We start from the raw sequence: 25,658 nt of genomic DNA, 5'->3' as shown, positions 1-25,658 counted from the left end.
CTCACATAGGTGTTCCTTTTGTCAAGGTGGGAAAGGACAGTGTGGAGTGCAATAGAGATTGCATCATCTGTGGATCTGTTGGGGCGGTATGCAAATTGGAGTGGGTCTAGGGTTTCTGAGATAATGGTGTTGATGTGAGCCATGACCAGCCTTTCAAAGCAGCACATAGCTGCAGACGTGAGTGCTACGGGTCAGAAGTCATTCAGGCAGGTTACCTTTGTGTTCTTGGGCACAGGAACTATGGTGGTCTGTTTGAAACATGTTGGTATTACAGACTCGGTCAGGGACAGGTTGAAAATGACACTTGTGCCTCCCGGGTGGTGCAGTGGTTAAGGGCGCTGTACTGCAGTGCCAGCTGTGCCACCAGAGACTCTGGGTTCGCGCCCAGGCTCTGTCGTAACCGGCTGCAACCGGGAGGTCCGTGGGGCGACGCACAATTGGCCTAGCGTCGTCCGGGTTAGGGAGGGTTTTGGCCGGTAGGGAAATCCTTGTCTCATTGCGCACCAGCGACTCCTGTGGCGGGTCGGGCGCAGTGCGCACTAACCAAGGTTGCCAGGTGCACGGTGTTCCCTCCGACACATTGGTGCGACTGGCTTCCGGGCTTCCGACGCTGTGTTAAGAAGCAGTGCGGCTTGGTTGGGTTGTGTATCAGAGGACGCATGACTTTCAACCTTCATCTCTCCCGAGCCCGTACGGGAGTTGTAGCGATGAGACAAGATAGTAGCTACTAAACAATTGGATACCACGCAATTGGGGAGAAAAAGGGGTAAAATTTAAGAAACAACAACAAAAAAACACACAAAAAAAGAAAAAAAGAAAATGACACTTGTCAGTGCATGCTCAGAGTACACATCCTGGTAGTCCGTCTGGCCCTGTGGCCTAGTGAATGTTGACCAGTTTAAAGGTCTTACTCACATCGGCTATGGAGAGTGTGATCACACAGTCATCCAGAACATCTGATGTTCTCATGCATGCTTCATTGTTGCTTGCCTCGAAGCGGGCAGAGAAGTTATTTCGCTGTTGCCTGTAATCCATGGCTCTTGGCTAGGGTATGTATGTACGTACGTACGGTCACTGGGGACAACGTCATCAATGCACTTATTGATGAAGCCAGTGACTGTTGTGGTGTACTCCTCCATGCCATCGGAAGAATCCCAAAACTTTTTCCTGTCTGTCCTAGGAAAACAGTCCTGTAGCTTAGCATCTGCGTCCTCTGACCACTTCCTTGTTGAGTGAGTCACTGGTACTTCCTGCTTTAGTTTTAGCTTGTAAGCAGGATGATAGCGTTATGGTCAGATTTCCCAAATGGAGGGCGAGGGAGAGCGTTGTACGTATCTCTGTGTGTGGAGTAACGGTGGTCTCAAGTTTTTTTTGTCTTCCTCTGGTTGCACATTTTATCATGACACAAGGCGAGACCCAGATACAGATGGTTGGAGTCTTACAATGTTTATTAATACAAAAGGAGTATGCAAGAGAATGGTTGTGTACAGGCAAAAGTTCAAAACCAGATCAGAGTCCAGGAGGTACAGAGTGGCAGACCGGCTTGTGGTCAAGGCAGGCAGAATGGTCAGGCAGGCGGGTACAAAGTCCAGAAACAGGCAAGGGTCAAAACCGGGAGGACTAGAAAAAGGAGAGATGCAAAAAGCAGGAGAATGAGAAAAACGCTGGATGACTTGGAAACATACAAGACGAACTGGCACAGAGAGCCAAGAAACACAGGGATAAATACACTGGGGAAAATCAGCGACACCTGGAGGTGGTGGAGACAATCACATACCTGGCTGACCGGGTTGTTGGCGGTAAAAATTGGCAATGAGGGCCGGGTCCAAGATGTCTTTAGCAGGAACCCAGCACCTCTCCTCCGGGCTATAACCCTCCCAGTCAACCAGGTACTGGAAACCCCTGCCCCATGGTTGAACCTTCAGGAGGCGTCTCACCGTATACGCTGGCTGGCCATTGATTAACCGGAGGGGCGGGATGGGCCTGGAAACAGAAGCCAAAGGACAGTGCAGTGAGACACAGGCTTAATTCTGGACACATGGAAAGTAGGGTGGATAAGGAGGGTACGGGGTAACACAAGACGGTGCAGAATGCCTTCCAGAACTGAGACAAGAATTGAGGACCCCGATCAGAGACCATGTCTACCGGGACTCCATGGATCTGGAAGACATGCTGCACCATAAGCTGGGCCGTCTCCTTGACAGAAGGTAATTTGGGGAGAGGGCGGTCTTGGAAAACCGGTCGACTACTGTAAGATTGACAGTGTTGCCATGAAGTCTTGTTTTGAGCACACACTGGGCATGCAGCGACGAAGGCAGACACGTCAGGAACCATGGGGGCCACCAGAAATGTTATTGAAGGAAGGCGAGTGTACGACGGGACCCTGGATGACAGGACAGCCTGGAGGAATGAGCTCATTTCAGGACCCTGGACCGGACTGGATTAGGGACAAACAGCTGGTTAGCCAGGCCCCCTTCAGTTCCAGGCTGAAGGGTGGCAGCAAGGCATGAGTGGCAGCAAGGCATGAGGTAAGGAGCATAGTTTCAGAGGTTGAGGGTGTGGCAGAGGAACTGTATAGGCGGGAGAGGATGTCAGGCTTCACGTTCTTTGACCCTGGGCGGTAGGAAATGGTGAAGTTAAATCTGGTGAACAGAAGGGCACACCGGGCCTGCCTGGAGTTGAGGTGCTTGGCTGTACGGAGATATGAGACCAGGAATGGCTGTTCTGCTCCTTCCAGCCAGTGCCTCCACTCTTCCAATGCCATCTTCACCGCCAGGAGTTCTCGGTTGCCAACATCGTAGTTCCTTTAAGCAGGATTGAGACGATGGGTCAGGAAGGCACATGGATGAAGCTTGTGGTCCTAGGCAGATTGCTGGGACAGGATGGCCCCCATTCCAAAATCCGAAGCATCCACTCTTACCACAAATTAACACGAGGAGTCTGGATGGATGAGGATGGGTGCTGTTGTGAACCGATGCCTCAGGACCACAAAGGTTTTGTCGACAGCTGGAGACCATTTGAACGGTACCTTGGGAGAGGTGAGTTCCGAGAGGGGGGCTGCCAGGGTGCTGTAGTCCCGAATGAAACGGCGGTAGAAGTTTGCAAAACCAATAAACCATTGCAACTCCACCCTGGACATTGGTTGAGGCCAATCCACCACTGCTTTCACCTTTCCAGAATCCATCTGAACATTTCCCTCAGAAGGACTTATCCCAGAAAGGTGATTGTTGAGCGGTGGAACTCACACTTCTCGTCATTCACCAACAGTTGGTTCTCCAGAAGGCGCTGAAGGACCTGTCTGACATGAAGAACATGTTCTTGTGTAGATTGGGAAAAAACAGGATGTCGTCAAGGTACACGAACACAAACCGGTTTAGCATGTTCCGAAGCACATCAAAGCCTGGAAAACAGTGGGGGCGTTGGTCCAGAGTCCAAATGGCATGACCTGGTACTCATAATGTCCACTGACTGTGTTGAAGGCTGTCGTCCACTCATCCTCCTCGCATATCCAAAACAGGTGGTAGGCATTTCGAAGGTCCAACATGGAAAATACGGTGGCCCTCTGGAGAGGTTCAAACGCCGAGGAGAGGTAGGAGGTAACGATTCTTGACAGTAATGTCATTAAGTCCCCGGTAGTCAATGCACGGACGCAGGGCCCTTCTTCACAAAGAAAAACTCTGCGCCAGCAGGAGATGCAGACGGACGGATGGCCCCAGTGGCCAGAGACTCCTCTATGTACTCCTCCATAGCTTTGGTCTCTGGTCCGGACAGAGAATACAACCGACCCCGAGGTGGTGTAGTGCCTGGGAGAAGGTATATGGCACAGTCATAAGAACGGTGCGGGGAAAAGAAAATAGCACAAGCCTTACTGAACACTTCCAGGAGGTCATGGTATTCAGTGGGAATAGCAGAGACATCCACAGTCTTGCTAACATCATGAGGTAGACGACTTGAGGAATGCTGTGTTGCTTGAAGGCAGTGGGAATGCCAAAATGGGCTCCAACCCAGGATGGAGCTTGTGGTCCAGTCAATCACAGGATTGTGCTTTTGTACCCAGGAAAATCCCAAAACAACTGGAACATGGGGAGATGCAATGAGGAGGAACTGTATGATCTCACTGTGGTTACCAGAAACCCGTAATTGAACAGGCACAGCACTATGGGTGACTTCCCCTATAGAGCTGGCGTCCAGTGCCCTAGCATCCATGGTAACAGAGAGAGACTGAGTGGGAATACCAAGCTCTGAAGCAATATTGGCATTTCATCAGCCCCAGAGTCAATGAGCACTCGGAGAGACTTAGATTTGTCTCCCCGCAGCACAAGCACAAAAAAAGGGTGTGCGGGTGATGGGAATTAGGGAACTCCCAGTCTGACTCACCATAGTGCTGGTACCCACTAGAGACAAGGGTTTCCCAATAGGGCATGTAGCTATAAAATGTCCTGCCCCTCCACAGTACAGACAACAATTATTGTTCATCCTCCGTGAGGGTTCCCCAACTGATAACCCCGCTCTTCCCAGCTGCATAGGCTTAGGAGTATCTAACTCACCCATCGTAGATTCACGAGAGGGCTCGGGTGGCTTTGAATCCTCTCGAAAAGCTGCCTTCAGAAACTTCCGGATTCCCTCGAAGGTGAACGAGCCATAGCGGGTGTACAAAAGTGCCCGAGACCAGACCTCCTCTCACTCCTACGTTCCCTTAGGCGTCCATTGATTTTGATGGTTAGGGCGTTAAGGGAGTCGAGGTCCACTGGCAATTCCCGAGCAGCTGGCTCATCCATTACCTCCTCAGATAATCTGTGTAGAAAAGTATCGAAAAGAGACTCCGGATTCCACGCACTCTCGACTGCGAATGTGCGAAAATAAACCGCGTAGTCTGCCACACTACAGGAGTTTTGACATAAGAGAATGGTCGTGGACAGGCAAAAGGTGAGAAACAGATCAGAGTCCTGGAGGTACAGAGTGGCAGACAGGCTCGTGGTCAAGGCAGGCGGGTTACAAAGTCCAGAAACAGGCAAGGGTCAAAACCGGGAGGACTAGAAAAAGGAGAAATGCAAAAGAACTGAGAGCCAAGAAACATAGGGATAAATACACTTGGGAAAATAAGCGACACCTGGAGGGGGTGGAGACAATCACAAGGACAGGTGAAACAGATCAGGGCGTGACACAGTTCACATGTTAGTAGAAATGAGGTAAAATAGATTTAAGTTTCCCTGCATTAAAGTCCCCGGCCACTAGGAGCGCCGCTTCTGGATGAGAATTTCCTGTTTGTTTATGGCCCTATACAGCTCGTTGAGTGCCGTCTTAATTCCAGCATCGGTTTGTGATGTTAAATAGACAACTACGAACAATATAGATGAAAACTCCCTTGGTAAATAGTGTGATCTACAGCATATCATGAGATACTCTACCTCAGGTGAGCAAAACCTCGAGACTTCCTTAATATTAGATTTCGTGCATACGTTATTAACAAATAGACACAGACCACCTCCCCCTTCCCGGAGGCAGCTGTTCTGTCTTGCCGATGGACCCAAAACCCTGCCAGCTGTATGTTATCCATGTTGTCGTAAAACCACGACTCGGTGAAACATAAGATATTACAGTTTTTAATGTCCCGTTGGTAGGATATCCTTGATCGGAGCTCATCCATTGGCTAATAGGACTGACTAAGAGGGGGTTTACTTACTCTCCTACGAATTCTCAGAAGGCAGCCGACCTCCGCCCACTTTTTCTCTGTATTTTCTTCACGCAAATGACGTGGATTTGGGCCCGTTCCAGAGAAAGCAGTATATCCTTCGTGTCAGACTCGTTAAAGAAAAATCTTCTTCGTCCAGTTCGAGGTGAGTAATTGCTGTGCGGATGTCCAAGTTATTTTTGGTCATAAGTGATGGTAGCAGCAACATTATGTACAAAATCAACGCAAAAAAATGAACAAAACAGCACAGTTGGTTAGGAGCACGTAAAACAGCAGCCATCCCCTCCGGTGCCGTTCTTGGAGAGTCATACGTGAAAAAATGATGCAGGAAACCCAGATGTCTCTTCTTTTCTCCTCCTGTCTTTAGGCTGCAGTGCGAGTGCAAACACAACACCTGTGGTGAGTCATGTGACCGTTGCTGTCCAGGGTTCAACCAGAAGCCATGGCGGGTGGCGACGACAGACAGCCCCAATGAGTGCCAACGTGAGTACCACCCTCCACCATCACTCTCCTCTCTTTACCCTCCACCCTCCTTGCTTTATCCCCCTCAACTCTCCTCTCTCTGTCACCCTCCATTGTCACCCTCCTCTCTTAGTCAGTCTCCATCCTCACCCTCTTCTCTTTGTTCTCTGACTGTTCTGTCTGTGTCCCAATGTTAGTGCCATGCTCCACCCTCGCTCTGCTGTATCTGTTCTCTATTCACACTACTGAGTCAAACCAAGCCAAACCAAGCTGTACTGAACGGCCCTGTTTGCACATCCACGACAATACATAATTACTGGAACTGTGCTGAAAAGTACAACATGTAAAGAACTAATAGCCAAGCCAGCATAGTTTGGTTTGTGATGCCACGATATTGTTATCTAGGTATGTGGGTATGACCGTTGTTTACTATCTCTGCTTTGTCACAAAGGAGTTTTATATGCATGTATTTTTTTCTTTCCATGGTAGCAATATCTTATCTTTATGATTCTTCCACCTCCCATCTTCTACCGTTAGCTTCAGTGCTAAATGCCCTGATATGGTGTTGGAACTAGCAAGCGTCCTCAGTAAACTGTTGAGGGCGTTACTCATGTGGTATGTGGTGATGAACTGCACTGTATGTAGTCTACTGTAGCTAGCCCAGCGCCACTACTGCTGTACTCTATACAGCCGGCCAGTCAGTCCCAATGCCAGCTGGTTCCAAATTGCCTTGGCCTGTTGACAAGATCCTGAGTCGGAGATGCTGAAACCTGACCCTGCAACTCTACAACCGCAGAACAAGAGAGAGCAAAAGAGAGATAGCAAGGGAGAAGTCTGTAATTCAATCAGTACACTCACGTATTACAAATGCACCCTAACCATTCATAAACATTAACCAGGCAGATTTAGGAGGAGGTTTTACAGGAGAAATTAGAGGAAGTACAGTCCTGTTAAAAGGCCTCACATAACAGAGAACAAAACAGAAACAATGTCTGATAAAACTGCAATTACAGCTCTTAATAAAGATTGTTTAAAAAAAGAAACTGCTCTATACGACATTAAAACAAATAGTTTTGAGCTTGATAGACTTTATAGTTGCACTTTTTGGAACGGATATTAACGGATAGTAACGGATAGTAACGGATAGTAGCTAGATATAATATATAAAATACAGTACTGACTCTTACCTGTCTGTGTGTGCGTGTCTGTTTCGTGTGTGTCTCTGATTTGTGTGTTTGTTTCTGTTTTTTCTCACAGCCTGCCAGTGCCATTCACATGCCACTGAGTGTTATTATGACCCAGAGGTGGAGCAGAGGACAGAAAGTTTAGACACCTTCGGCAGTTACAACGGGGGAGGAGTGTGCATCAACTGCCAGGTATGAAGCCCGTTTCAAGTCCGAATAGATTCCTGTGTGTGTGTGTGTGTGTGTGTGTGTGTGTCTGTGTGTGTCTGTGTCTGTGTCTGTGTGTGTGTGTATGTGCATGAGAGATAAGCGCCATAGACTATATTTTGATATCCTCATCAATATATGTCCATCTTTTGGATTTTATGCGGGGCATGCAACATTGTAATGTGGCATTTTGTATGGTATGTATAGCATGCATGTGGGTGCTCTTTAAGATGAACAGGGAGCATGCCTACACTAGAATGAGAACACGCACAAAACAGAAGTGAATGGAGTGAAACTAGGCACTACTTGCATTTGATATGATTTATTAGGATCCCCATTACCCGACGTCAACGGCGACAGCTAGTCTTACTGTGGTCCGACATTAAACGCCTAAAACAACAAATTGAGCTCTCTCTCGTTCCATGTTCAACAGGAAGTGGTCACAGATCTATTAGAGGCATTTGTCCAATAAAAAACACAGATATTTTTACTGTGCCATTGGAAAACGTTTTGCTATTCTGTGCCCTAATGAACATGACCCAGATCTACGAGCAGGCATGGAGGTCTGTAATGGAAATTTCAATAAGCACGGATCAGTTTTAAGTCAACGTACACACGGTGGATATTCTCTGTACTAAACTCCTTGTGCAAATGGCATGAAGATAAATCCCTCTCTGTGCAAACGTTGGCATGTCTTCCAAATCAAACAAGATGTCAGCCAGCTCATTTTGACTAAATCTCCCAAGACAAAGTAATGTTTCTCAAAAACAATTATAAGATGCACTATTATCATTGGGACTAAAATGCCAATGCAGGAAGCATGTTTAAACAAGCCATCTACACTGCATGACCACTCAGTGTGAAAGAAGATAAGGTCCCAAATGTAAACAGATAGATTAGCAACTGTAAGGTGTGTTTGATACAAACATTTATCTATAGTTTTAGAAAACAGTTTTGCATTTTGTCTTCTTGCTTTAGAGGAACCTTAGTTGCCCTCCAAAACATTGTGTCCCTCTGACCCTCTGTTGTGTGACGTTTGTCTGATATCTCTGTCTATTTGCCTCTCACTAGCACAACACGGCGGGGGTGAACTGTGAGCTTTGTGCTGATGGATTCTACAGACCCCATGGAGTGTCTCCACAGTCTCACAGTGGCTGTATTCGTGAGTGAGACCCTTCCTTCTCTTCAAACTGTATTTCTCAGTTCTTCCTTTCTCTATGGTTGTAGTGTCTTCCTGTTTTCCTAAGTGCCTAATGATGTGAACGTATGACATTTAGTTGCAGTACAGTACCATTCAAAAGTTTGGACACCAACTTATTCAAGGGTTTTTCTTTATTTTGACTATTTTCTACATCAGTCAACGTCAGTCAATCCGGAACGTCAGTCAATCCGGAAAATTTCATGGACTTTGAACGTTTCTTCAAGTGCAGTTGCAAAAACCATCAAGCGCTATGATGAAACTGGCTCTCATCAGGACCGCCACAGGAAATGAAGACTCAGAGTTATCTCTGCTGCAGAGGATAAGTTCATTAGAGTTAACTGCACCTCAGATTGCAGCCCAAATAAATGCTTTATAGCATTCAAGTAACAGACACATCTCAACATCAACTGTTCAGAGGAGACTGTGTGAATCAAGCCTTCGTGGTCAAATTGACACCAATAAGAAGAAGAGACTTGCAACACAATCAATGGACATTAGACTGGTGTAAATCTGTCCTTTGGTCTAATGAGTCAAAATTTGAGATTTTTGGTTCCAACCTCCGTGTCTTTGTGAGACGCAGAGCAGGTGAACGGATGATCTCAGCATGTGTGTTTCCCATCATAAAGCATGGAGGAGGAGGTGTGATGGTGTGGGGTGCTTTGCTGGTGACACTGTTGGTGATTTATTTAGAATTCAAGGCACACTTAATCAGAATGGCTACCACAGCATTCTGCAGCGATACGCCATCCCATCTGGTTTGCGGTTAGTGGGACTATCATTTGTCTTTCAACAGGAAAATGACCCAGCACATTTCCAGGCTGTGTAAGGGCTGTTTGACCAAGAAGGAGAGTGATGATGCTGCATCAGTTGACCTGGCCTCCATAATCACCCGACCTCAACCCAATTTAAATGGTTTGGGATGAGTTGACCGCAGAGTGAAGGAAAAGCAGCCAACAAGTGCTCAGTATATGTGGGAACTCCTTCAAGACTGTTGGAAAAGCATTCCTCATGAAGAATGCCAAGAGTGTGCAAAGCTGTCATCAAGGCAAAGGGTGGCTACTTTGAAGAATCTCAGATATAAAATATATATTTTTTGTTACTACATGATTCCATATGTGTTATTTCCTAGTGTTGATGTCTTCACTATTGTTCTGCGATGTAGTAAATTTAGTAAAACAAATGAAAAACCCTTGAATGAGTAGGTGTCCAAACTTTTGACTGGTACTGTATATAAAAATATTTGGGGTATTAATGTTTAGTAAAGAGCTAGTGTAGCTTGCTTTCTGACCTATGACTAATACGTAAGACCAAAATGGAACAGAGACTTCCATAGTCTTTGGTGTTGTTTCTGACAGGCACGCACATACACACAGTGGCACCAACCACTAGCACTAGCCACTTGTGTTGTTGCTAAATTCAGTGCCACACTTGTTTACATTGCTACATTGCTAGCATAGTATGTCGTTGTTCCTCGCCACATAAATAGCTGCAAGTTGTGATTGGGCTTTGAGAGGTGATGGAATTAAAATGGTTGCCCTCAGTGCTTAGAAAAGAGCAAAGAAGCCACAAACTCAATTAAGGTCAATGCCCATTCGCCACTCACTGTGCTGTTGCAAACTGTAACCTGTTCCGTTGGCTGATATTGAAACCTGTAACAAATTAATGATTTAACGTGATAGAAAATCCATAGATATTGTTTTACCTGCTCATAGCTTACAAAGACAATAGGGATTATTTATACTGAACTCCTTTGGACTCCCATTGTATAGTATATGAAGACATGTTATTGTATGTGGTGACATGTTAGATACAATTCCTGTTTTCCTCATTCGATACTACCTCGACCAACTAGTCACTCATTCTGCCGAGCATATGTAAACCAGTGCTCAGTAGTTGTAAACCAAGCCTGTGTTCGGGTAGGTGGCAACGAGCCACGTTCAAGTGATTCATTATACACAGATAAAAGTAAAGGGGCTAACTTCGTATAGAATTTCTTAAAGAACTCAGTTGTAAACCCATCAGGCCCTGGAGCCTTGTTGCTCTGCATTGACTTGATAGACTGAGGGCCTGTAGTTTCAGCCTCAACTGTGGGAGTCTCCAGTTCACCCAAAATGTAGTCATATTGGCAGTATCTGATGGAAATTAGAAAGGAATAGAAAGATTTGAAGGTGTCATTGATCCCCGTAGGGTCAGAAATCAAGCTATTAGAGGAATCATTCATTTTGGGAATCAGATGGGTAAACTGTGTTTTAACTGGTGTACAAGCAGACTACTTGCCCTGTCGCAATGTTCATAGTAGGTACCACGTGAATGCAATAGTAACCGTTTTGCATCTGTAGTGGACAAGAGATTGAAGTCGTATTGTAAGTTCAAGCGTTGCTTGAATATTTAATACAAGAAAAATAATGTTGTACATGTGAAATGAAAGAATAATATCTTGCCTGGGGATTCTGACATCTCCAGGGATCTGTACACCTGTCACGCCCTGGTCTATATTTATTATGTTATCTTCATTTATTGAGTCAGGCCAGGGTGTGACATGGGTTTATTTGTAGTGTGTTTCGTCTTGGAGTTGTGTGGGGTGTACAGATTGGTCTATGGCTACCTGAGGCGGTTCTCAATCAGAGTCAGTTGATTATCGTTGTCTCTGATTGGGAACCATATTTAGGTAGCCTGGGTTTCACTGTGTGTTTGTGGGTGATTGTTCCTGTCTCTGTGTTTGTTGCACCAGTCAGGGCTGTTTCGGTTTTCGACGTTTGTTGTTTTGTATTGTTCGTGTTCTTCATCATTAAAGATGTATCTAATGAACCACGCTGCATTTTGGTCCGATCCTTGTTCCACCTCTTCGTCAGAGGAGGAGATGGAAGAAACCCGTTACAACACCCATTCTGAACCATAAAATCTGAGAAGGACTTTGACATAGCAGAGGGAGACATAGTTCTGGGGTTGGAGCGGTCTAAAGCCGGGCTAATAACACAATTCAGATCCCCGACAAATATCAAAAGATGGGTATTCAGAGAAATTATTTTCCTCAGCAACCCATTGGCAAATTCTACATCATCAAAATTAGGAGCATATACATAGACCAATAATACGGGTGTGTGCCAAATGGTGCCAGTTATGATTACATATCTCCCATTACTGTCTGAAATAACATTAGTAGTAAAGAAATGTATTCTTTTACTAACCAAAATTGCAACCCCTCTGGCTTTGGAGTTAAAGTCTGAATGGAAAACCTGACTAAACCTGGAGTTTTGCAGCCTTGAGTGATCTTTAATGCGTAAATGGGTCTCTTGTAAAAATACCACATCTGCTTTTAGCTTTTTCAAATGAGAGAAGACCCTAGACCTCTTGACAGGATTGTTCATTGCCTTGGTATTCCAAGATAAAAAACTTTATAAGATTAGCCTTCTAAAATATTTAAATGAAAAAGGTGTGAAAACAGACCAAGCATTTACAAAGATAAGAGAAAACTGATTAAAAAAGCAAAGGGAAATTAAAAATAAATAAAAATAAAAAATTGGACCAAAAATGTCACTCCCCCTCCCCTCCCCAGCGAATAGAAACAGCGCAGCATCGGTGCATATAAACAGAAAACATTCCTATCCTAATGCGGAGAGGCTCCGTAGCACCAGTCATGAAATATATTTGAAAAGGCATTCACAAAATGGTAAGTTAGGTCAACGCGCGGCTTCAGCTGCAGGACGCCGACCATGATGATAATCCCGGGGATCAGGAGCGGACCAGGAACCTACCGAACTGGCTGAGTCGCGGGAGCATGACGACCTAGAGCACCGGAGAGAGAGCACACGACCTAGAGCACCGGAGAGAGAGCATACGTGACAGTACCTCCACTCCGGCACGTTCAGCTCCAGCCACAAGAAGCCAACCCCAGGGACGATCCTGAGGATCCGGAGCGGACTGGTTTCCTCTGCTGAGGCGCAGAAACCTGACGAACCGGCTGAGGAGTGAACCTGATAAACTGGCTGAGGCACAGGAATCTGTTCACCCAGCTTCGGCATGGGAGCCTATCGAACCCGCTGAGACATGGGAGCCTACAAACCGGCAGAGGCCTCCCAGGTAGCACTGGGTCCAACACCCGGACCCGACATCACCCTCAACACCAAAACAAAACAAAAAACAGTCCCTGATGTTTCCATTTGTTGAGTCGTCATTCTGTAACGATGAACGCTGAGAGTCGGGAAGCAAGTTCAGGGAGTGAATACATTTAATAAATAAACAAAACAAGAAACACAAAGAGCGTACCGACATGACAGATACAGGAACAATGATGACTGGGGAAGAAACCAAAGGGAGTGACATATGTACAGTTGAAGTCGGAAGTTTACATACACCTTAGTCAAATACATTTAAACTCAGTTTTTCACAATTCCTGACATTTAGTCCGAGTAAAAATTCCCTGTCTTAAGCCAGTTAGGATCACCACTTTATTTTAAGAATGTGAAATGTCAGAATAATAGTAGAGAGAATTATTTATTATTTCATCACATTCCCAGTGGGTCAGAAGTTTACGTACACTCAATTAGTATTTGCTAGCATTACCTATAAATTGTTTAACTTGGGTAAAACATTTTGGGTAGCCTTCCACAAGCTTCCCACAGTAAGTTGGGTGAAATTTGGCCCATTCCTCCTGACAGAGCTGGTGTAACTGAGTCAGGTTTGTAGCCCTCTTTGCTCGCACACAGATTTTCAGTTCCGCCCACATATTTTCGATAGGATTGCGGTCAGGGCTTTGTGATGACCACTCTAATAACTTGACTTTGTTGTCCTTAAGCCATTTCGCCACAACTTTGGAAGTATGCTTGGGTCATTGTTCATTTGCGACCAAGCTTTAACTTCCTGACTGATGTCTTGAGATGTTGCTTCAATGTATCCACATAATTTTCCTCCCTCATGATGCCATCTAGTTTGTGAAGTGCACCATTCCCTCCTGCAGCAAAAGCACCCTCACAACATGATGCTGCTTCCCCCGTGCTTCACAGTTGGGATGGCATTCTTCGGCTTGCAAGCCTCCCCCTTTTACGTCACAACATAACTATGGTCATTATGGCCAAATAGTTAAATTTTTGTTTCATCAGACCAGAGGACATTTCTCCAAAAAGTACGATCTTTGTCCCCATGTGCAGTTGCAAACGGTTTTGGAGCAGTGGCTTCTTCCTTGCTGAGCGGACTTTCAGGTTATGTTGATATATGACTCGTTTTACTGTGGATATATACTTTTGAACCCATTTCCTCTAGCATCTTCACAAGGTCCTATGCTGTTGTTCTGGGATTGATTTGCACTTTTCACACCAAAGTACGTTCATGTCTAGGAGACAGAACACGTCTCCTTCCAGAGCGGTATGGCAGCTGCGTGGTCCAATGGTGTTTATACTTGCATACTATTGTTTGTACAGATGAACGTGGTACCTTCAGGCGTTTGGAAATTGCTCCCAAGGATGAACCAGACTTGTGGAGGTCTTGGCTGATTTCTTTTGATTGGCGGCCTTGTTCATCCGCAGCGGCTCGGACAACATCTAGGACGGCGGAGAAGTGGGCCAGAGCAGCGTCGATGGCAGTTTTGAGCTGAGTGGCAATGGTAGCTGTAATTTCCGAGACCAGAACCGTACGGAGGTTCTGAAGATCTCTGGGGAGTGTGATCACATGAGGCTCTGTAACAGTTGGACTGGAATCGGCCCCATTACCATTCACATTTGCCATCGCAGTTGAAACGTTAGTTACAGGTCTTCTGCTCCTCAGGTCGTGTGACATTTTAATCAAAAAGTTAACTTACGAACTCATCAATCAAATATGATATGTAAGAGAGTGGAATACAAATTTGGAAAAATGAACAAATGGGTAGGAGCCTCATCCACGAGCTTCTTCTCCATTCGCATCCCTTTTTACAAGTCTAGAACCCAAAGAACAAATACAGCCCTCCTATTTTAAACTTGAAGTTTCTGTCCTCAAGTCTTTCCTACTCCATCTCTCCATCTCTGTTAAATTTTGCATCAGGATGAAAGGGGGGATGGAGGGAGGGGGAGAGGGAGCGGCCTGGGTTATTCTGTAGTGAAGTAACAAGTCCTACAGTAAAACTGTGTTCCCAGAGTCACCGTGTTAGCCCTCCTCTTTATCTAAAACCTCAGATGAGAAGACATTCATATGAATCTTACGTTTTAGTATAATGTTCTCATATTCAACCAATTTCAAGGAAAACAATGATGCTTCAATTTGAGATTGTAAACACTAGCCTTTGACCATTTGAAATGCAGATCCATCATAATTTTGAAGGGAACATACAACAGGCAAATGAAGGTGGTACTGGAGTGTAAGGTAACCCATTTACTGTAGTAATCCATGTACAGCTGTAGTAGCCCAACTAATAATAGTAAATTAATGACAGTAACAGGTTGACACGTGGCTTGTGATCCCTTGAAAGCACAACAGAGGTCAACAGGGTTAACTCATGATGATAGATGCATCCCTAGAGTTACAGCAGGCTTTACTAAAGCAATACAGCATTTTGAGATTATTCTAGAAATCAAGAGAATTGGTTTACCAGGTAATCCATTTGAACAACTGAAAAACATGAAACAATTAAACTAAACATATATTTTTAATAGCCTAAACTGTATCTTTGTTCATCTAAAAAGGTGAGAATTAGTTCACTATAAAGTAGGAATAGGGCCATAGATTATCCTAGCAAACCACCCCTATTGTGTGACAAATGACAGAAGCAGGATGTGGCTGCACCAGCACAGCAGAAACCATCTCTTGGAAAAAGCCCTACGGACCTTGTTAGAGAATAGAGGTCATGTGTAAAGTAAAGGTCATTTAGTATTTGTCAGGATACATATTTTTTGTTCATTCAAGTAAGAAGAACCTGTGTGGGCTTCATGTAGGAAAAAGGCAATTATTATATAGAACAGAATGCATGGAAGGCAATTTAATTTTCTGGCTGAATTATGACTAACTACAAAACAAATTGCTCTTGTCTATGTTTGTCACTGTAATGATTTTCCTCCTCTTCTGAGGAGGAGTAGGAAGGATTGGACCAATATGCAACGTGGTCCGTGTCCATGTTAATATTTATTAAAACTGAACACAAAAACAAAATAACAAGAGAACGAATGAAAACGAAACAGTTCTGTCTGGTGCAGACACAGAGACAGAAAACAATCACCCACAACTCAAAATGGGAAAACAGGCTACCTAAATATGGCTCTCAATCAGAGACAAGGATAGACAGCTGCCTCTGACTGAGAACCATACCAGGCCAAACACATAGACAAAGAAAGAATACCCACATCACACCCTGACCAAACTAAAAATAGAAACATACAAAGCAATCTACAGTCAGGGCGTGACAGTCACAGCCGTCTTCCTGGAAGGAATAAGTGGACCAAAGTGCAGTGTGGTGAGCGTACATTTTCCTTTATTATGGAATGACGCCAACAAAACAAGAAACCAGATAAACAACCATGAAGCTTACAAGGGCTAAATGCCACTAACACAAGTCAACTACCCACACTGAAGGAGGGAAAAAGGGCTACCTATGTATGATTCCCAATCAGAGACAACGATAGACAGCTGTTCCTGATTGAGAACCATACCCGGCCAAAACATAGAAATAAAGAAACATAGAAAACAAAACATATAATGCCCACCCCACATCACACTCTGACCTAACCAAATAGAGAAATAAAACGTCTCTCTAAGGTCAGGGCGTGACAATGTTTATGTGAACAAGCGAAACACTTATAATTTGTCAATCAATAATTTGAACACTGGTTGACTAAGATAGCGGCCTCTTCCAAACCATAATGACGGTCCATTTGAGACACAGTTGAAGTCGGAATTTTACATACACTTAGTCATTAAAACTAGTTTTTCAACCACTCCACAAATTTCTTGTTAACAAGCTATAGTTTTGGCAAGTTGGTTAGAACATCTACTTTGTGCATGACACAAGTAATTTTTCCAACAATTGTTTACAGACAGATTATTTCACTTATAATTCACTGTATCACAATTCCAGTGGGTCAGAGGTTTACATACACTAAGTTGACTATGCCTTTAAACAGCTTGGAAAATTCCAGAAAATTATGTCATGGCTTTAGAAGCTTCTGGTTAATTGACATCATTTGAGTCAATTGGAGTTGTACCTGTGGATGTATTTCAAGGCCTACCTTCAAACTCAGTGCCTCTTTGCTTGACATCATGGGAAAATCAAAAGAAATCAGCCAAGACCTCAGAAAAACCATTGTAGACATCCACAAGTCTGGTTCATCCTTGGGAGCAATTTCCAAACGCCTGAAGGTACCACGTTCATCTGTACAAACAATAGTACGCAAGTATAAACACCATGGGACCAAGCAGCCATCATACCGCTCAGGAAGGAGACACGTTCTATCTCCTAGAGATGAACGTACTTTGGTGCGAAAAGTGCAAATCAATCCCAGAACAACAGCAAAGGACCTTGTGAAGATGCTGTAGGAAACAGGTACAAAAGTACAGTGTCTTGCGAAAGTTTTCGGCCCCCTTGAACTTTGCGACCTTTTGCCACATTTCAGGCTTCAAACAAAGATATAAAACTGTATTTTTTTGTGATGAATCAACAACAAGTGGGACACAATCATGAAGTGGAACGACATTTATTGGATATTTCAAACTTTTTTAACAAATCAAAAACTGAAAAATTGGGTGTGCAAAATTATTCAGCCTCCTTAAGTTAATACTTTGTAGCGCCACCTTTTGCTGCGATTACAGCTGTAAGTCGCTTGGGGTATGTCTCTATCAGTTTTGCACATTGAGAGACTGAAATTTTTTCCCATTCCTCCTTGCAAAACAGCTCGAACTCAGTGAGGTTGGATGGAGAGCATTTGTGAACAGCAGTTTTTAGTTCTTTCCACAGATTATCGATTGGATTTAGGTCTGGACTTTGACTTGGCCATTCTAACACCTGGATATGTTTATTTTTGAACCATTCCATTGTAGATTTTGCTTTATGTTTTGGATCATTGTCTTGTTGGAAGACAAATCTCCGTCCCAGTCTCAGGTCTTTTGCAGACTCCATCAGGTTTTCTTCCAGAATGGTCCTGTATTTGGCTCCATCCATCTTCCCATCAATTTTAACCATCTTCCCTGTCCCTGCTGAAGAAAAGCAGGCCCAAACCATGATGCTGCCACCACCATGTTTGACAGTGGGTATGGTGTGTTCAGGGTGATGAGCTGTGTTGCTTTTACGCCAAACATAACGTTTTGCATTGTTGCCAAAAAGTTCAATTTTGGTTTCATCTGACCAGAGCACCTTCTTCCACATGTTTGGTGTGTCTCCCAGGTGGCTTGTGGCCAACTTTAAACAACACATTTTATGGATATCTTTAAGAAATGGCTTTCTTCTTGCCACTCTTCCATAAAGGCCAGATTTGTGCAATATACGACTGATCTTTGTCCTATGGACAGAGTCTCCCACCTCAGCTGTAGATCTCTGCAGTTCATCCAGAGTGATCATGGGCCTCTTGGCTGCATCTCTGATCAGTCTTCTCCTTGTATGAGCTGAAAGTTTAGAGGGACGGCCAGGTCTTGGTAGATTTGCAGTGGTCTGATACTCCTTCCATTTCAATATTATCGCTTGCACAGTGCTTCTTGGGATGTTTAAAGCTTGGGAAATCTTTTTGTATCCAAATCCAGCTTTAAACTTCTTCACAACAGTATCTCGGACCTGCCTGGTGTGTTCCCTGTTCTTCATGATGCTCTCTGCGCTTTTAACGGACCTCTGAGACTATCACAGTGCAGGTGCATTTATACGGAGACTTGATTACACACAGGTGGATTGTATTTATCATCACTAGTCATTTAGGTCAACATTGGATCATTCAGAGATCCTCACTGAACTTCTGGAGAGAGTTTAATGCACTGAAAGTAAAGGGGCTGAATAATTTTGCACGCCCAATTTTTCAGTTTTTGATTTGTTAAAAAAGTTTGAAATATCCAATAAATGTCATTCCACTTCATGATTGTGTCCCACTTGTTGTTGATTCTTCACAAAAAAATACAGTTTTATATCTTTATGTTTGAAGCCTGAAATGTGGCAAAAGGTCGCAAAGTTCAAGGGGGCCGAATACTTTCGCAAGGCACTGTATCTACATCCAAGGTAAAACAAGTCCTATATCAACATAACCTGAAAGGCCGCTCAGCAAGGAAGAAGCCACTGCTCCAAAACCGCCATAAATAAGCCAGACTATGGTTTGCAACTGCACATGCGGACAAAGATCGTACTTTTTTGGAGAAATGTCCTCTGGTCTGATGAAAGAAAAATGGAACTTTGACCATAATGACCATCGTTGTGTTTGGAGGAAAAAGGGACACGCTTGCAAGCTGAAGAACACCATCCCAACCGTGAAGCATGGGGGTGGCAGCATCATGTTGTGGGGTTGCTTTGCTGCAGGGGGAATGGTGCACTTCACAAAATAGATGGCATCATGAGAAGGAAAATTATGTGGCTATATTGAAGCAACATCTCAAGACATCAGTCAGGAAGTTAAAGCTTTGTCGCATATGGGTCTTCCAAATGGACAATGACCCCAAGCATACTTCTGAAGTTGTGGCAAAATGGCTTAAGGACAACAAAGACAAGGTATTGGAGTGGCCATCACAAAGACCTGACCTCAATCCTATCGAAAATGTGTGGGCAGAACTGAAAATGCGTGTGCGAGCAAGGAGGCCCACAAACCAGACTCAGTTACACCAGCTCTGTCAGGAGGAATGGGCCAAAAATCACCCAACTTATTGTGGGAAGCTTTTGGAAGGCTACCCAAAATGTTTTACCCAAATTAAACTATTTAAAGGCAATGCTACCAAATACTAATTGAGTATATGTAAACTTCTGACCCACTGAGAATGTGATGAAATAAATAAAAGCTGAAATAAATAATTCTCTCTACTATTATTCTGACATTTCACATTCGTAAAATAAAGTGGTGATCCTAACTGACCTTAGACAGTGAATTGTTACTTGGATTAAATGTCAGGAATTGTGAAAAACAGAGTTTAAATGTATTTGGCAATTGTGTATGTAAACTTCAACTGTATATTCTTAAACAGAATATTTAGTTTAAAAAATAAGGTGCAAAGAAAATGAAAATAACACAAAACTGTGACCATACATATTTGTGGGTGTGTCACATATAATCTGACTGAGAGACAATTTAGCAGGAGATTGATAAAACACAATCTTGACGTCACTGTGCTGTTTATGCCCACATAGTATGTTCATTTAATTTCCATTCTGATGCCAGTCTGGATGAGAAACTAATGCATCGCATGTATAGGAAATGCTTCTAAGCCCTTAAGTGAGCTCAACAGTGGAAGGTGTTTTCTTGGGAAAACACAGACTGTGAAAGCTTGTTCGCTCCATCATAATTTTCTTTGATTGTTGTCGTATACAGACTCCTTCCCCTTTTCCACATTTTGTTATGTTACAGCCTTATTCTTATTCCTCATTAATCTACACGCAATACCCCATAATGAAAAAGCGAAAACAGGTTATGGACATTTTTGCAAATGTATAAAAAATAAAAAACAGATTCTTACATAATTATTTAGACCCTTTGCTTTGAGACTAGAAATTGAGATCACGTGCATCCTGATTATCTTTGAGATGTTTCTACAACTTGATTGGAGTCCACCTGTGGTAAATTCAATTGATTGATTTGGAAGGCACACGCCTGTCTATATAAGGTCCCATGGTTGTTCGTGCATGTCAGAGCAAAAACCAAGCCATGAGGTCAAAGGAATGAGCTCCGAGACAGGATTGTGTCGAGTAACAGCTCTGGGGAAGGGTACCCAAGAACACATTGAAGGTCCCCAAGAACATAGTGGCCTTCATCATTCATAAATGGAAGAAGTTTGGAACCACCAAGAGTCTAGAGCTGGCCACCCAGCCAAACTGAGCAATCGGGGGAGAAGGGCCGTGGTCAGGGAGGTGACCAAGAACCCGATGGTCACTCTGACAGAGCTCCAGAGTTCCGTTGTGAAGATGGGAGAACCTTCCAGGACAACCATCTCCAGCCTGAATTCCAGAGTCATGTCTGGAGGAAACCTGGCACCATCCCTACAGTGAAGCATGGTGGTGGTACCATCATTCTGTGGGGATGTTTTTCTGCTGAAAGGACTGGAAGACTTGTCAGGATTGAGGGGAAAGATGAACGGAGCAAAGTACTGAGAGGTCCTTCATGAAAACCTGCTCCAGAGCGCTCAGGACCTCAGACTAGAGTGAAGGTTCACCTTCCAACAGGACAACGGCCCTAGGGACACAACCAAGACAACGCAGTAGTGGCTTCGGGACAAGTCTCTGAATGTTCTTGAGTGGCCCAGCCAGATCCTGGACTTGAACCCAATCTAACATCTCCGGAGAGACCTGAAAATAGCTGTGTAGTGATGCTCCCCTTCCAAGCTGACAGAGCTTCTGAGGATCTGCAGAGAAGAATGGGAGAAACTCCCCAAATACAGGTGTGCCAAGCTTTTAGCGTCTTACCAAGAAAACTCAAGTTTGTAATCACTGGCAAAGGTGCTTCAACAAAGTACTGAGTAAAGTGTCCGAATACATATGTAAATGTGATATTTCAGTTTAAAAATTGTTATACATTTAAAAAAATGTCTAAACCTGTTTTTGTTTTGTCATTATGGGGTATTGTGTGTAGGTTGATAAGATTGTTTTTTAAATCAATTTAAAATAAGGCTGAATTGTAATAAAATGTGGAAAAAGCGAAGGGGTATGAATACTTTCCGAATGCACTGTATGTCACAAGCAGCAAGAGCAGTCTTTTCTCATGACTGTGTGTGTGTGTGTGACTACAGCCTGCAGGTGTGATGCCAGGACGACTGCTGCTTGTGAGATGGGGACAGGACGCTGCCGATGCCGGGCAGAATTCACGGGAAACAACTGTGAACGCTGTGCAGATGGTTACTATGGCTACCCGCAGTGCATCAGTACGTAAACTCTCCTCATTTCTAAGATGTACCAATTATTTGTATAAAGCGATTATTTGGAATTGGAAATATGTTGTACACAGAGGAAATTAATGACTGAATGAATGGATGGCTGGCGGGACAGACAAACTAATTAACCAACGAACAACAAATGAATGACTTGAATGACCAGTGGGAGAATGAACAAACGTATGAATGAATAACAAATAAGAAGGCGTATAATATAGCCCTGTCCTAGCTTGGTTTACATTTGAACACAGGGCGAGGAAGGAAACTCCTTCAGAAGCTCTTAATTGAGGAAGTCCTGCTTTTGACCTCAGAGGAAGCTTTACTATACAGTAGGAGCCCAAGCAGAATGTTGTGAGTTGGGATCGGAAGAAGGCTAATTGACCTCATTCCTATATAACATGTAAGAATTTTTGTTGAATTATTTCATGTTTTGGATCAACATTCCCAGATCTAAAGAAAAAAAAACAAGTATGCAGGATATGTTTTCTGTGGAGCTGTGTGAGGTAGCTGGCCGACGCCCTCTCACATTGACGAGACAGAGATGGTGATAGGCTATTTTTATTAAAACTTTCATGCAAAACCAGCAGTCCTCATCACACTGAACATCATCCTCCATTTTTAAAGAAACTGAGCACTTGAAGCAGGAAGCCACAGGTGTGTAATTAGAAAGGCTCACAAGTAGTCAACTGACAATTAAAGGAACGTTCTACATTCTATGTGGCGACGTCCTTTAAGTAAGGGCTTGTCAATCATGGACTTTGGTCTGACACCATGAGAAGCATGAGGAATGTTCTGATGACAGAGTTGAAATACTGTACATTCACACAAAGGTAAAGTTTGAGTTGATTGGAACATATCAATTAACTGGATTTGCATGTAATAATGAATTTACATTTTAGGATCATAGATCTATAAACGCACAATAAATACATGAATACAAATTACAGTGAAGGCTACTCATCCAAAGACTGCAGTACTGCTACAACATATTCTCAGAAGAAATGAAATCTTTTACCACACTCTCCTCATTCTGTCGTACCTTCACCTGAGCACGTCAACACAGACACACGCCTCACCCTGCATGTCTTTCGGTTGAGTTTGTTCTTCTCCTATTCTGATTATTGACCTTTAGACATTGTGTCAGTGCGTGATGATGCATAAGGTCATGTTTCAACTCTGTATTCAGAACATTCCTCGTGCTTCACATGGTGTCCGACCAAAAGCCATGATTGACAAGCCCTTACAATCACCATGTGTCACACTATGTGTTTGTGAGAGAGTTTGGCAGTTCTACTGTACTGTCTTATCTACTCTCCCAAAGTAGCTTGTCTATTTTCTTAAATGACCAAGTCCTTATTAGAAACACAGTTGACTAATATATGTTTCTTTCATGCCCACTCTCATGTCTTTCCACAGTTGCTGTATTAACAAGGACAGTGTCATCTTGAAGATGCGTTCTGTTCCTCACTGTTTACTGATATTGTAAATCTGGAATCTGTTTAACTGATGTTCTCTGGAACAGTCCAATCCCATAGAAAGTGAAACATGATGTTGTCCTGGCTAAATTCCACAACGAACCTCCTCATCCCCATAGTCTAATCATGCCTTCCACAGTAAAAACAAAAGGGGCTGTATACATATCTTGATTACCACGTTGATTTAGCTATGGTAGACACAAATCATTAACTAAACCTTTCATGCCAACTTTTATGCAGAGGTTTTATACAGAAATTCTAATGAGTGAGTAATCGACCCCAGGTGGTTAGCTTTCCCTTGTCATATAAACAGAAGATTTAATGTGGAATGAAGAATTTGGGTTGGCATTTTATTAATACAGTACAGAGATTTATTACTGGATGTGATTGTTAACAGCAGGATTTTATCTTTTGGAGGCTGTGAGTGCTCCAAGAGCAGTCTAAACATGAATAGTAGACAGACTCCCTGGTAGTAACTAAATCAGGTTCTGTTTGGGGTGGGCTGCTATCATCAACAATATCTCTATTTGTTTTTTTTGTCTTTGTCTTAAAGCTTATGAATCAGTCTGATTAAAATGATGTTGCAGTATTTTGCATTTTCATGGGGTGCTCAATACAATTTCTTTCCTACTAGCTCTTAGCTTGTTCCTCGTACCAAGTAGATTACAAGATTACTGGGGTAGAGCACAGCACACAAACCACTGTAGATATTCATGGTGTTGAAATAGATTTTACGCTTTTCTTTTAAATCAGGATATCCAATCTACCAGCCCACCACTAAATCTCCTGCCGGCCATATAGTGGGTAAGTGTTGTACACATTATACTATAATGTAACCACAGTGTAATGTCATCTAACATACCCTTTTATAACAAGACAAAACATGACCACATAAACATAAACTACCAATTTTTTCTCGTTATATGTTAGTCTGATCACGCTGATAATGATCTTGTTTATCTGATTTAGTTTATCGCCTTCTTTACACCTCTTTTTCTCTCTTTCTCCCTCCCTGAACCCCCCTCTCTCTCACTGTCTCTGTGTCTCCCTCTCCTTCCCCCTCCTTCTTTCATCTCTATCCACAGGGCCCACTGCCTGCCCTGCTGGTTATTTCGGACCACCCAGCTGTCAACGTGAGTGCGATTAGACTACCCTACGCTATACTAACAGCTTTTACAGCACCTCAGCTCTGACTCCTGTAAGGCAGTAGGGCTCCTGACACCTCTAAGGGAATGAGGCTGAGAATCAATCTTTGTCTGTGTTTTTTTTCTCTCTCTCTCTCTCTCTCTCTCTCTCTCTCTCTCTCTCTCTCTCTCTCTCTCTTTCTCTCCTCTCTCTCTCTCTGCTTTCTCTCCCCTCTCATCCTCTCTCTCCCTCATCCTCTCTCTCTCTCTCTCTCCCTCCCACTCTCTCTCTATTTGAGATGTCCTGCTTGTAGAGAGCACTGCCTCTCAGACTCTTTCTGTGGGCCATGCCTTTGAGTTATATATGGACAGGGCAGGTCATAAAACAGAGGATTACTAGACCTTTTAGGGGACCACTCAATCCAAATGGGTTTACTTTGTGTCAAACTGCACTGTGTACTCATCTGATTTAAAGAACCTGACTTTGGAATATCGGCATGTTTTCTTTAATGGGGTTCTGAAGGTTAAGTGCTCTTTCTTGCCTGATGGTTGCCAGCATGTCTTCTTCCCATGATGCCACTGGGTCAGCTGGGATGGTTCAGGGAGAAACAAACAGACATTCTATTAATATCTATGAACGGTCCCCTCCCAAATTTCCGGTTGACTTTGTTTTCTCTCTTGCTGGGATCAACTTGGGGGAAAATGCCAGATCAGAAAAATAGCTTGTTTTTATTTGAAACAAGGATATAAAGGATGTCTTTTACTCTGTCTCAGTCTCCAATTTTTATTGTTTGTCTGGGAATGTGGGCGACAAAAATAATTTACTTTCATCCAGTGTCCTGACAAGAAGGAATTTAATCTTAAACTGTGTTAAAGAAAGGCCCATTGCTAATGGCACATGTCGTGGGAAAGGCTGTGGAGCTTCCCATTATATATTGAGCCTCAATCTAGCTTTTCTGGTGTTGTGTGATGAAATGTGTCTTCTGTGTTTATTTACATTCAGATAGTGTGTCTGCAGTCAACAATGTATTTTTATTTTGTATTTATTTTCAGAGTGTTTGTGTGACCGACGTGGATCAGTTCTGGAGCTGTGTGATGCGTCAGGGCGCTGCGTGTGCCGTGAAGGGGTGGAAGGCCGGCAATGTGACCGCTGTCAACCAGGACACCACACCTTCCCTAACTGCCAAAGTGAGGAACCGTTCCCTCTCACCAAACCACAGCACAAATAGATCAACAATTTTTATTCTCTAAACCTCTTTGAAGTAAATTTTACAGCAAAATATGACCCCACAAGATTAATTAATTGTTTTG

General features: G+C 43.5%; 1 protein-coding gene across 1 annotated transcript in view; it reads left to right on the top strand.

Annotated features, from left to right (window-relative positions):
* LOC135513193 (laminin subunit alpha-3-like) overlaps positions 1–25,658 on the top strand; it is a 113,732-nt gene that overhangs the window by 29,251 nt on the left and 58,823 nt on the right. Inside the window, 7 exon segments of the mRNA XM_064935993.1 lie at positions 6,060–6,175; positions 7,412–7,530; positions 8,617–8,707; positions 21,608–21,739; positions 23,977–24,027; positions 24,309–24,356; positions 25,401–25,535. Of these exon segments, the coding sequence (XP_064792065.1) occupies positions 6,060–6,175; positions 7,412–7,530; positions 8,617–8,707; positions 21,608–21,739; positions 23,977–24,027; positions 24,309–24,356; positions 25,401–25,535 (692 nt within the window).

Source organism: Oncorhynchus masou, chromosome 3 (genome assembly GCF_036934945.1).
Source record: "Oncorhynchus masou masou isolate Uvic2021 chromosome 3, UVic_Omas_1.1, whole genome shotgun sequence".
Taxonomy (NCBI): Eukaryota; Metazoa; Chordata; class Actinopteri; order Salmoniformes; family Salmonidae; genus Oncorhynchus; species Oncorhynchus masou.
Note: the sequence above shows the minus strand (reverse complement) of the source record. Positions and strands in the feature narration are given on the sequence as shown.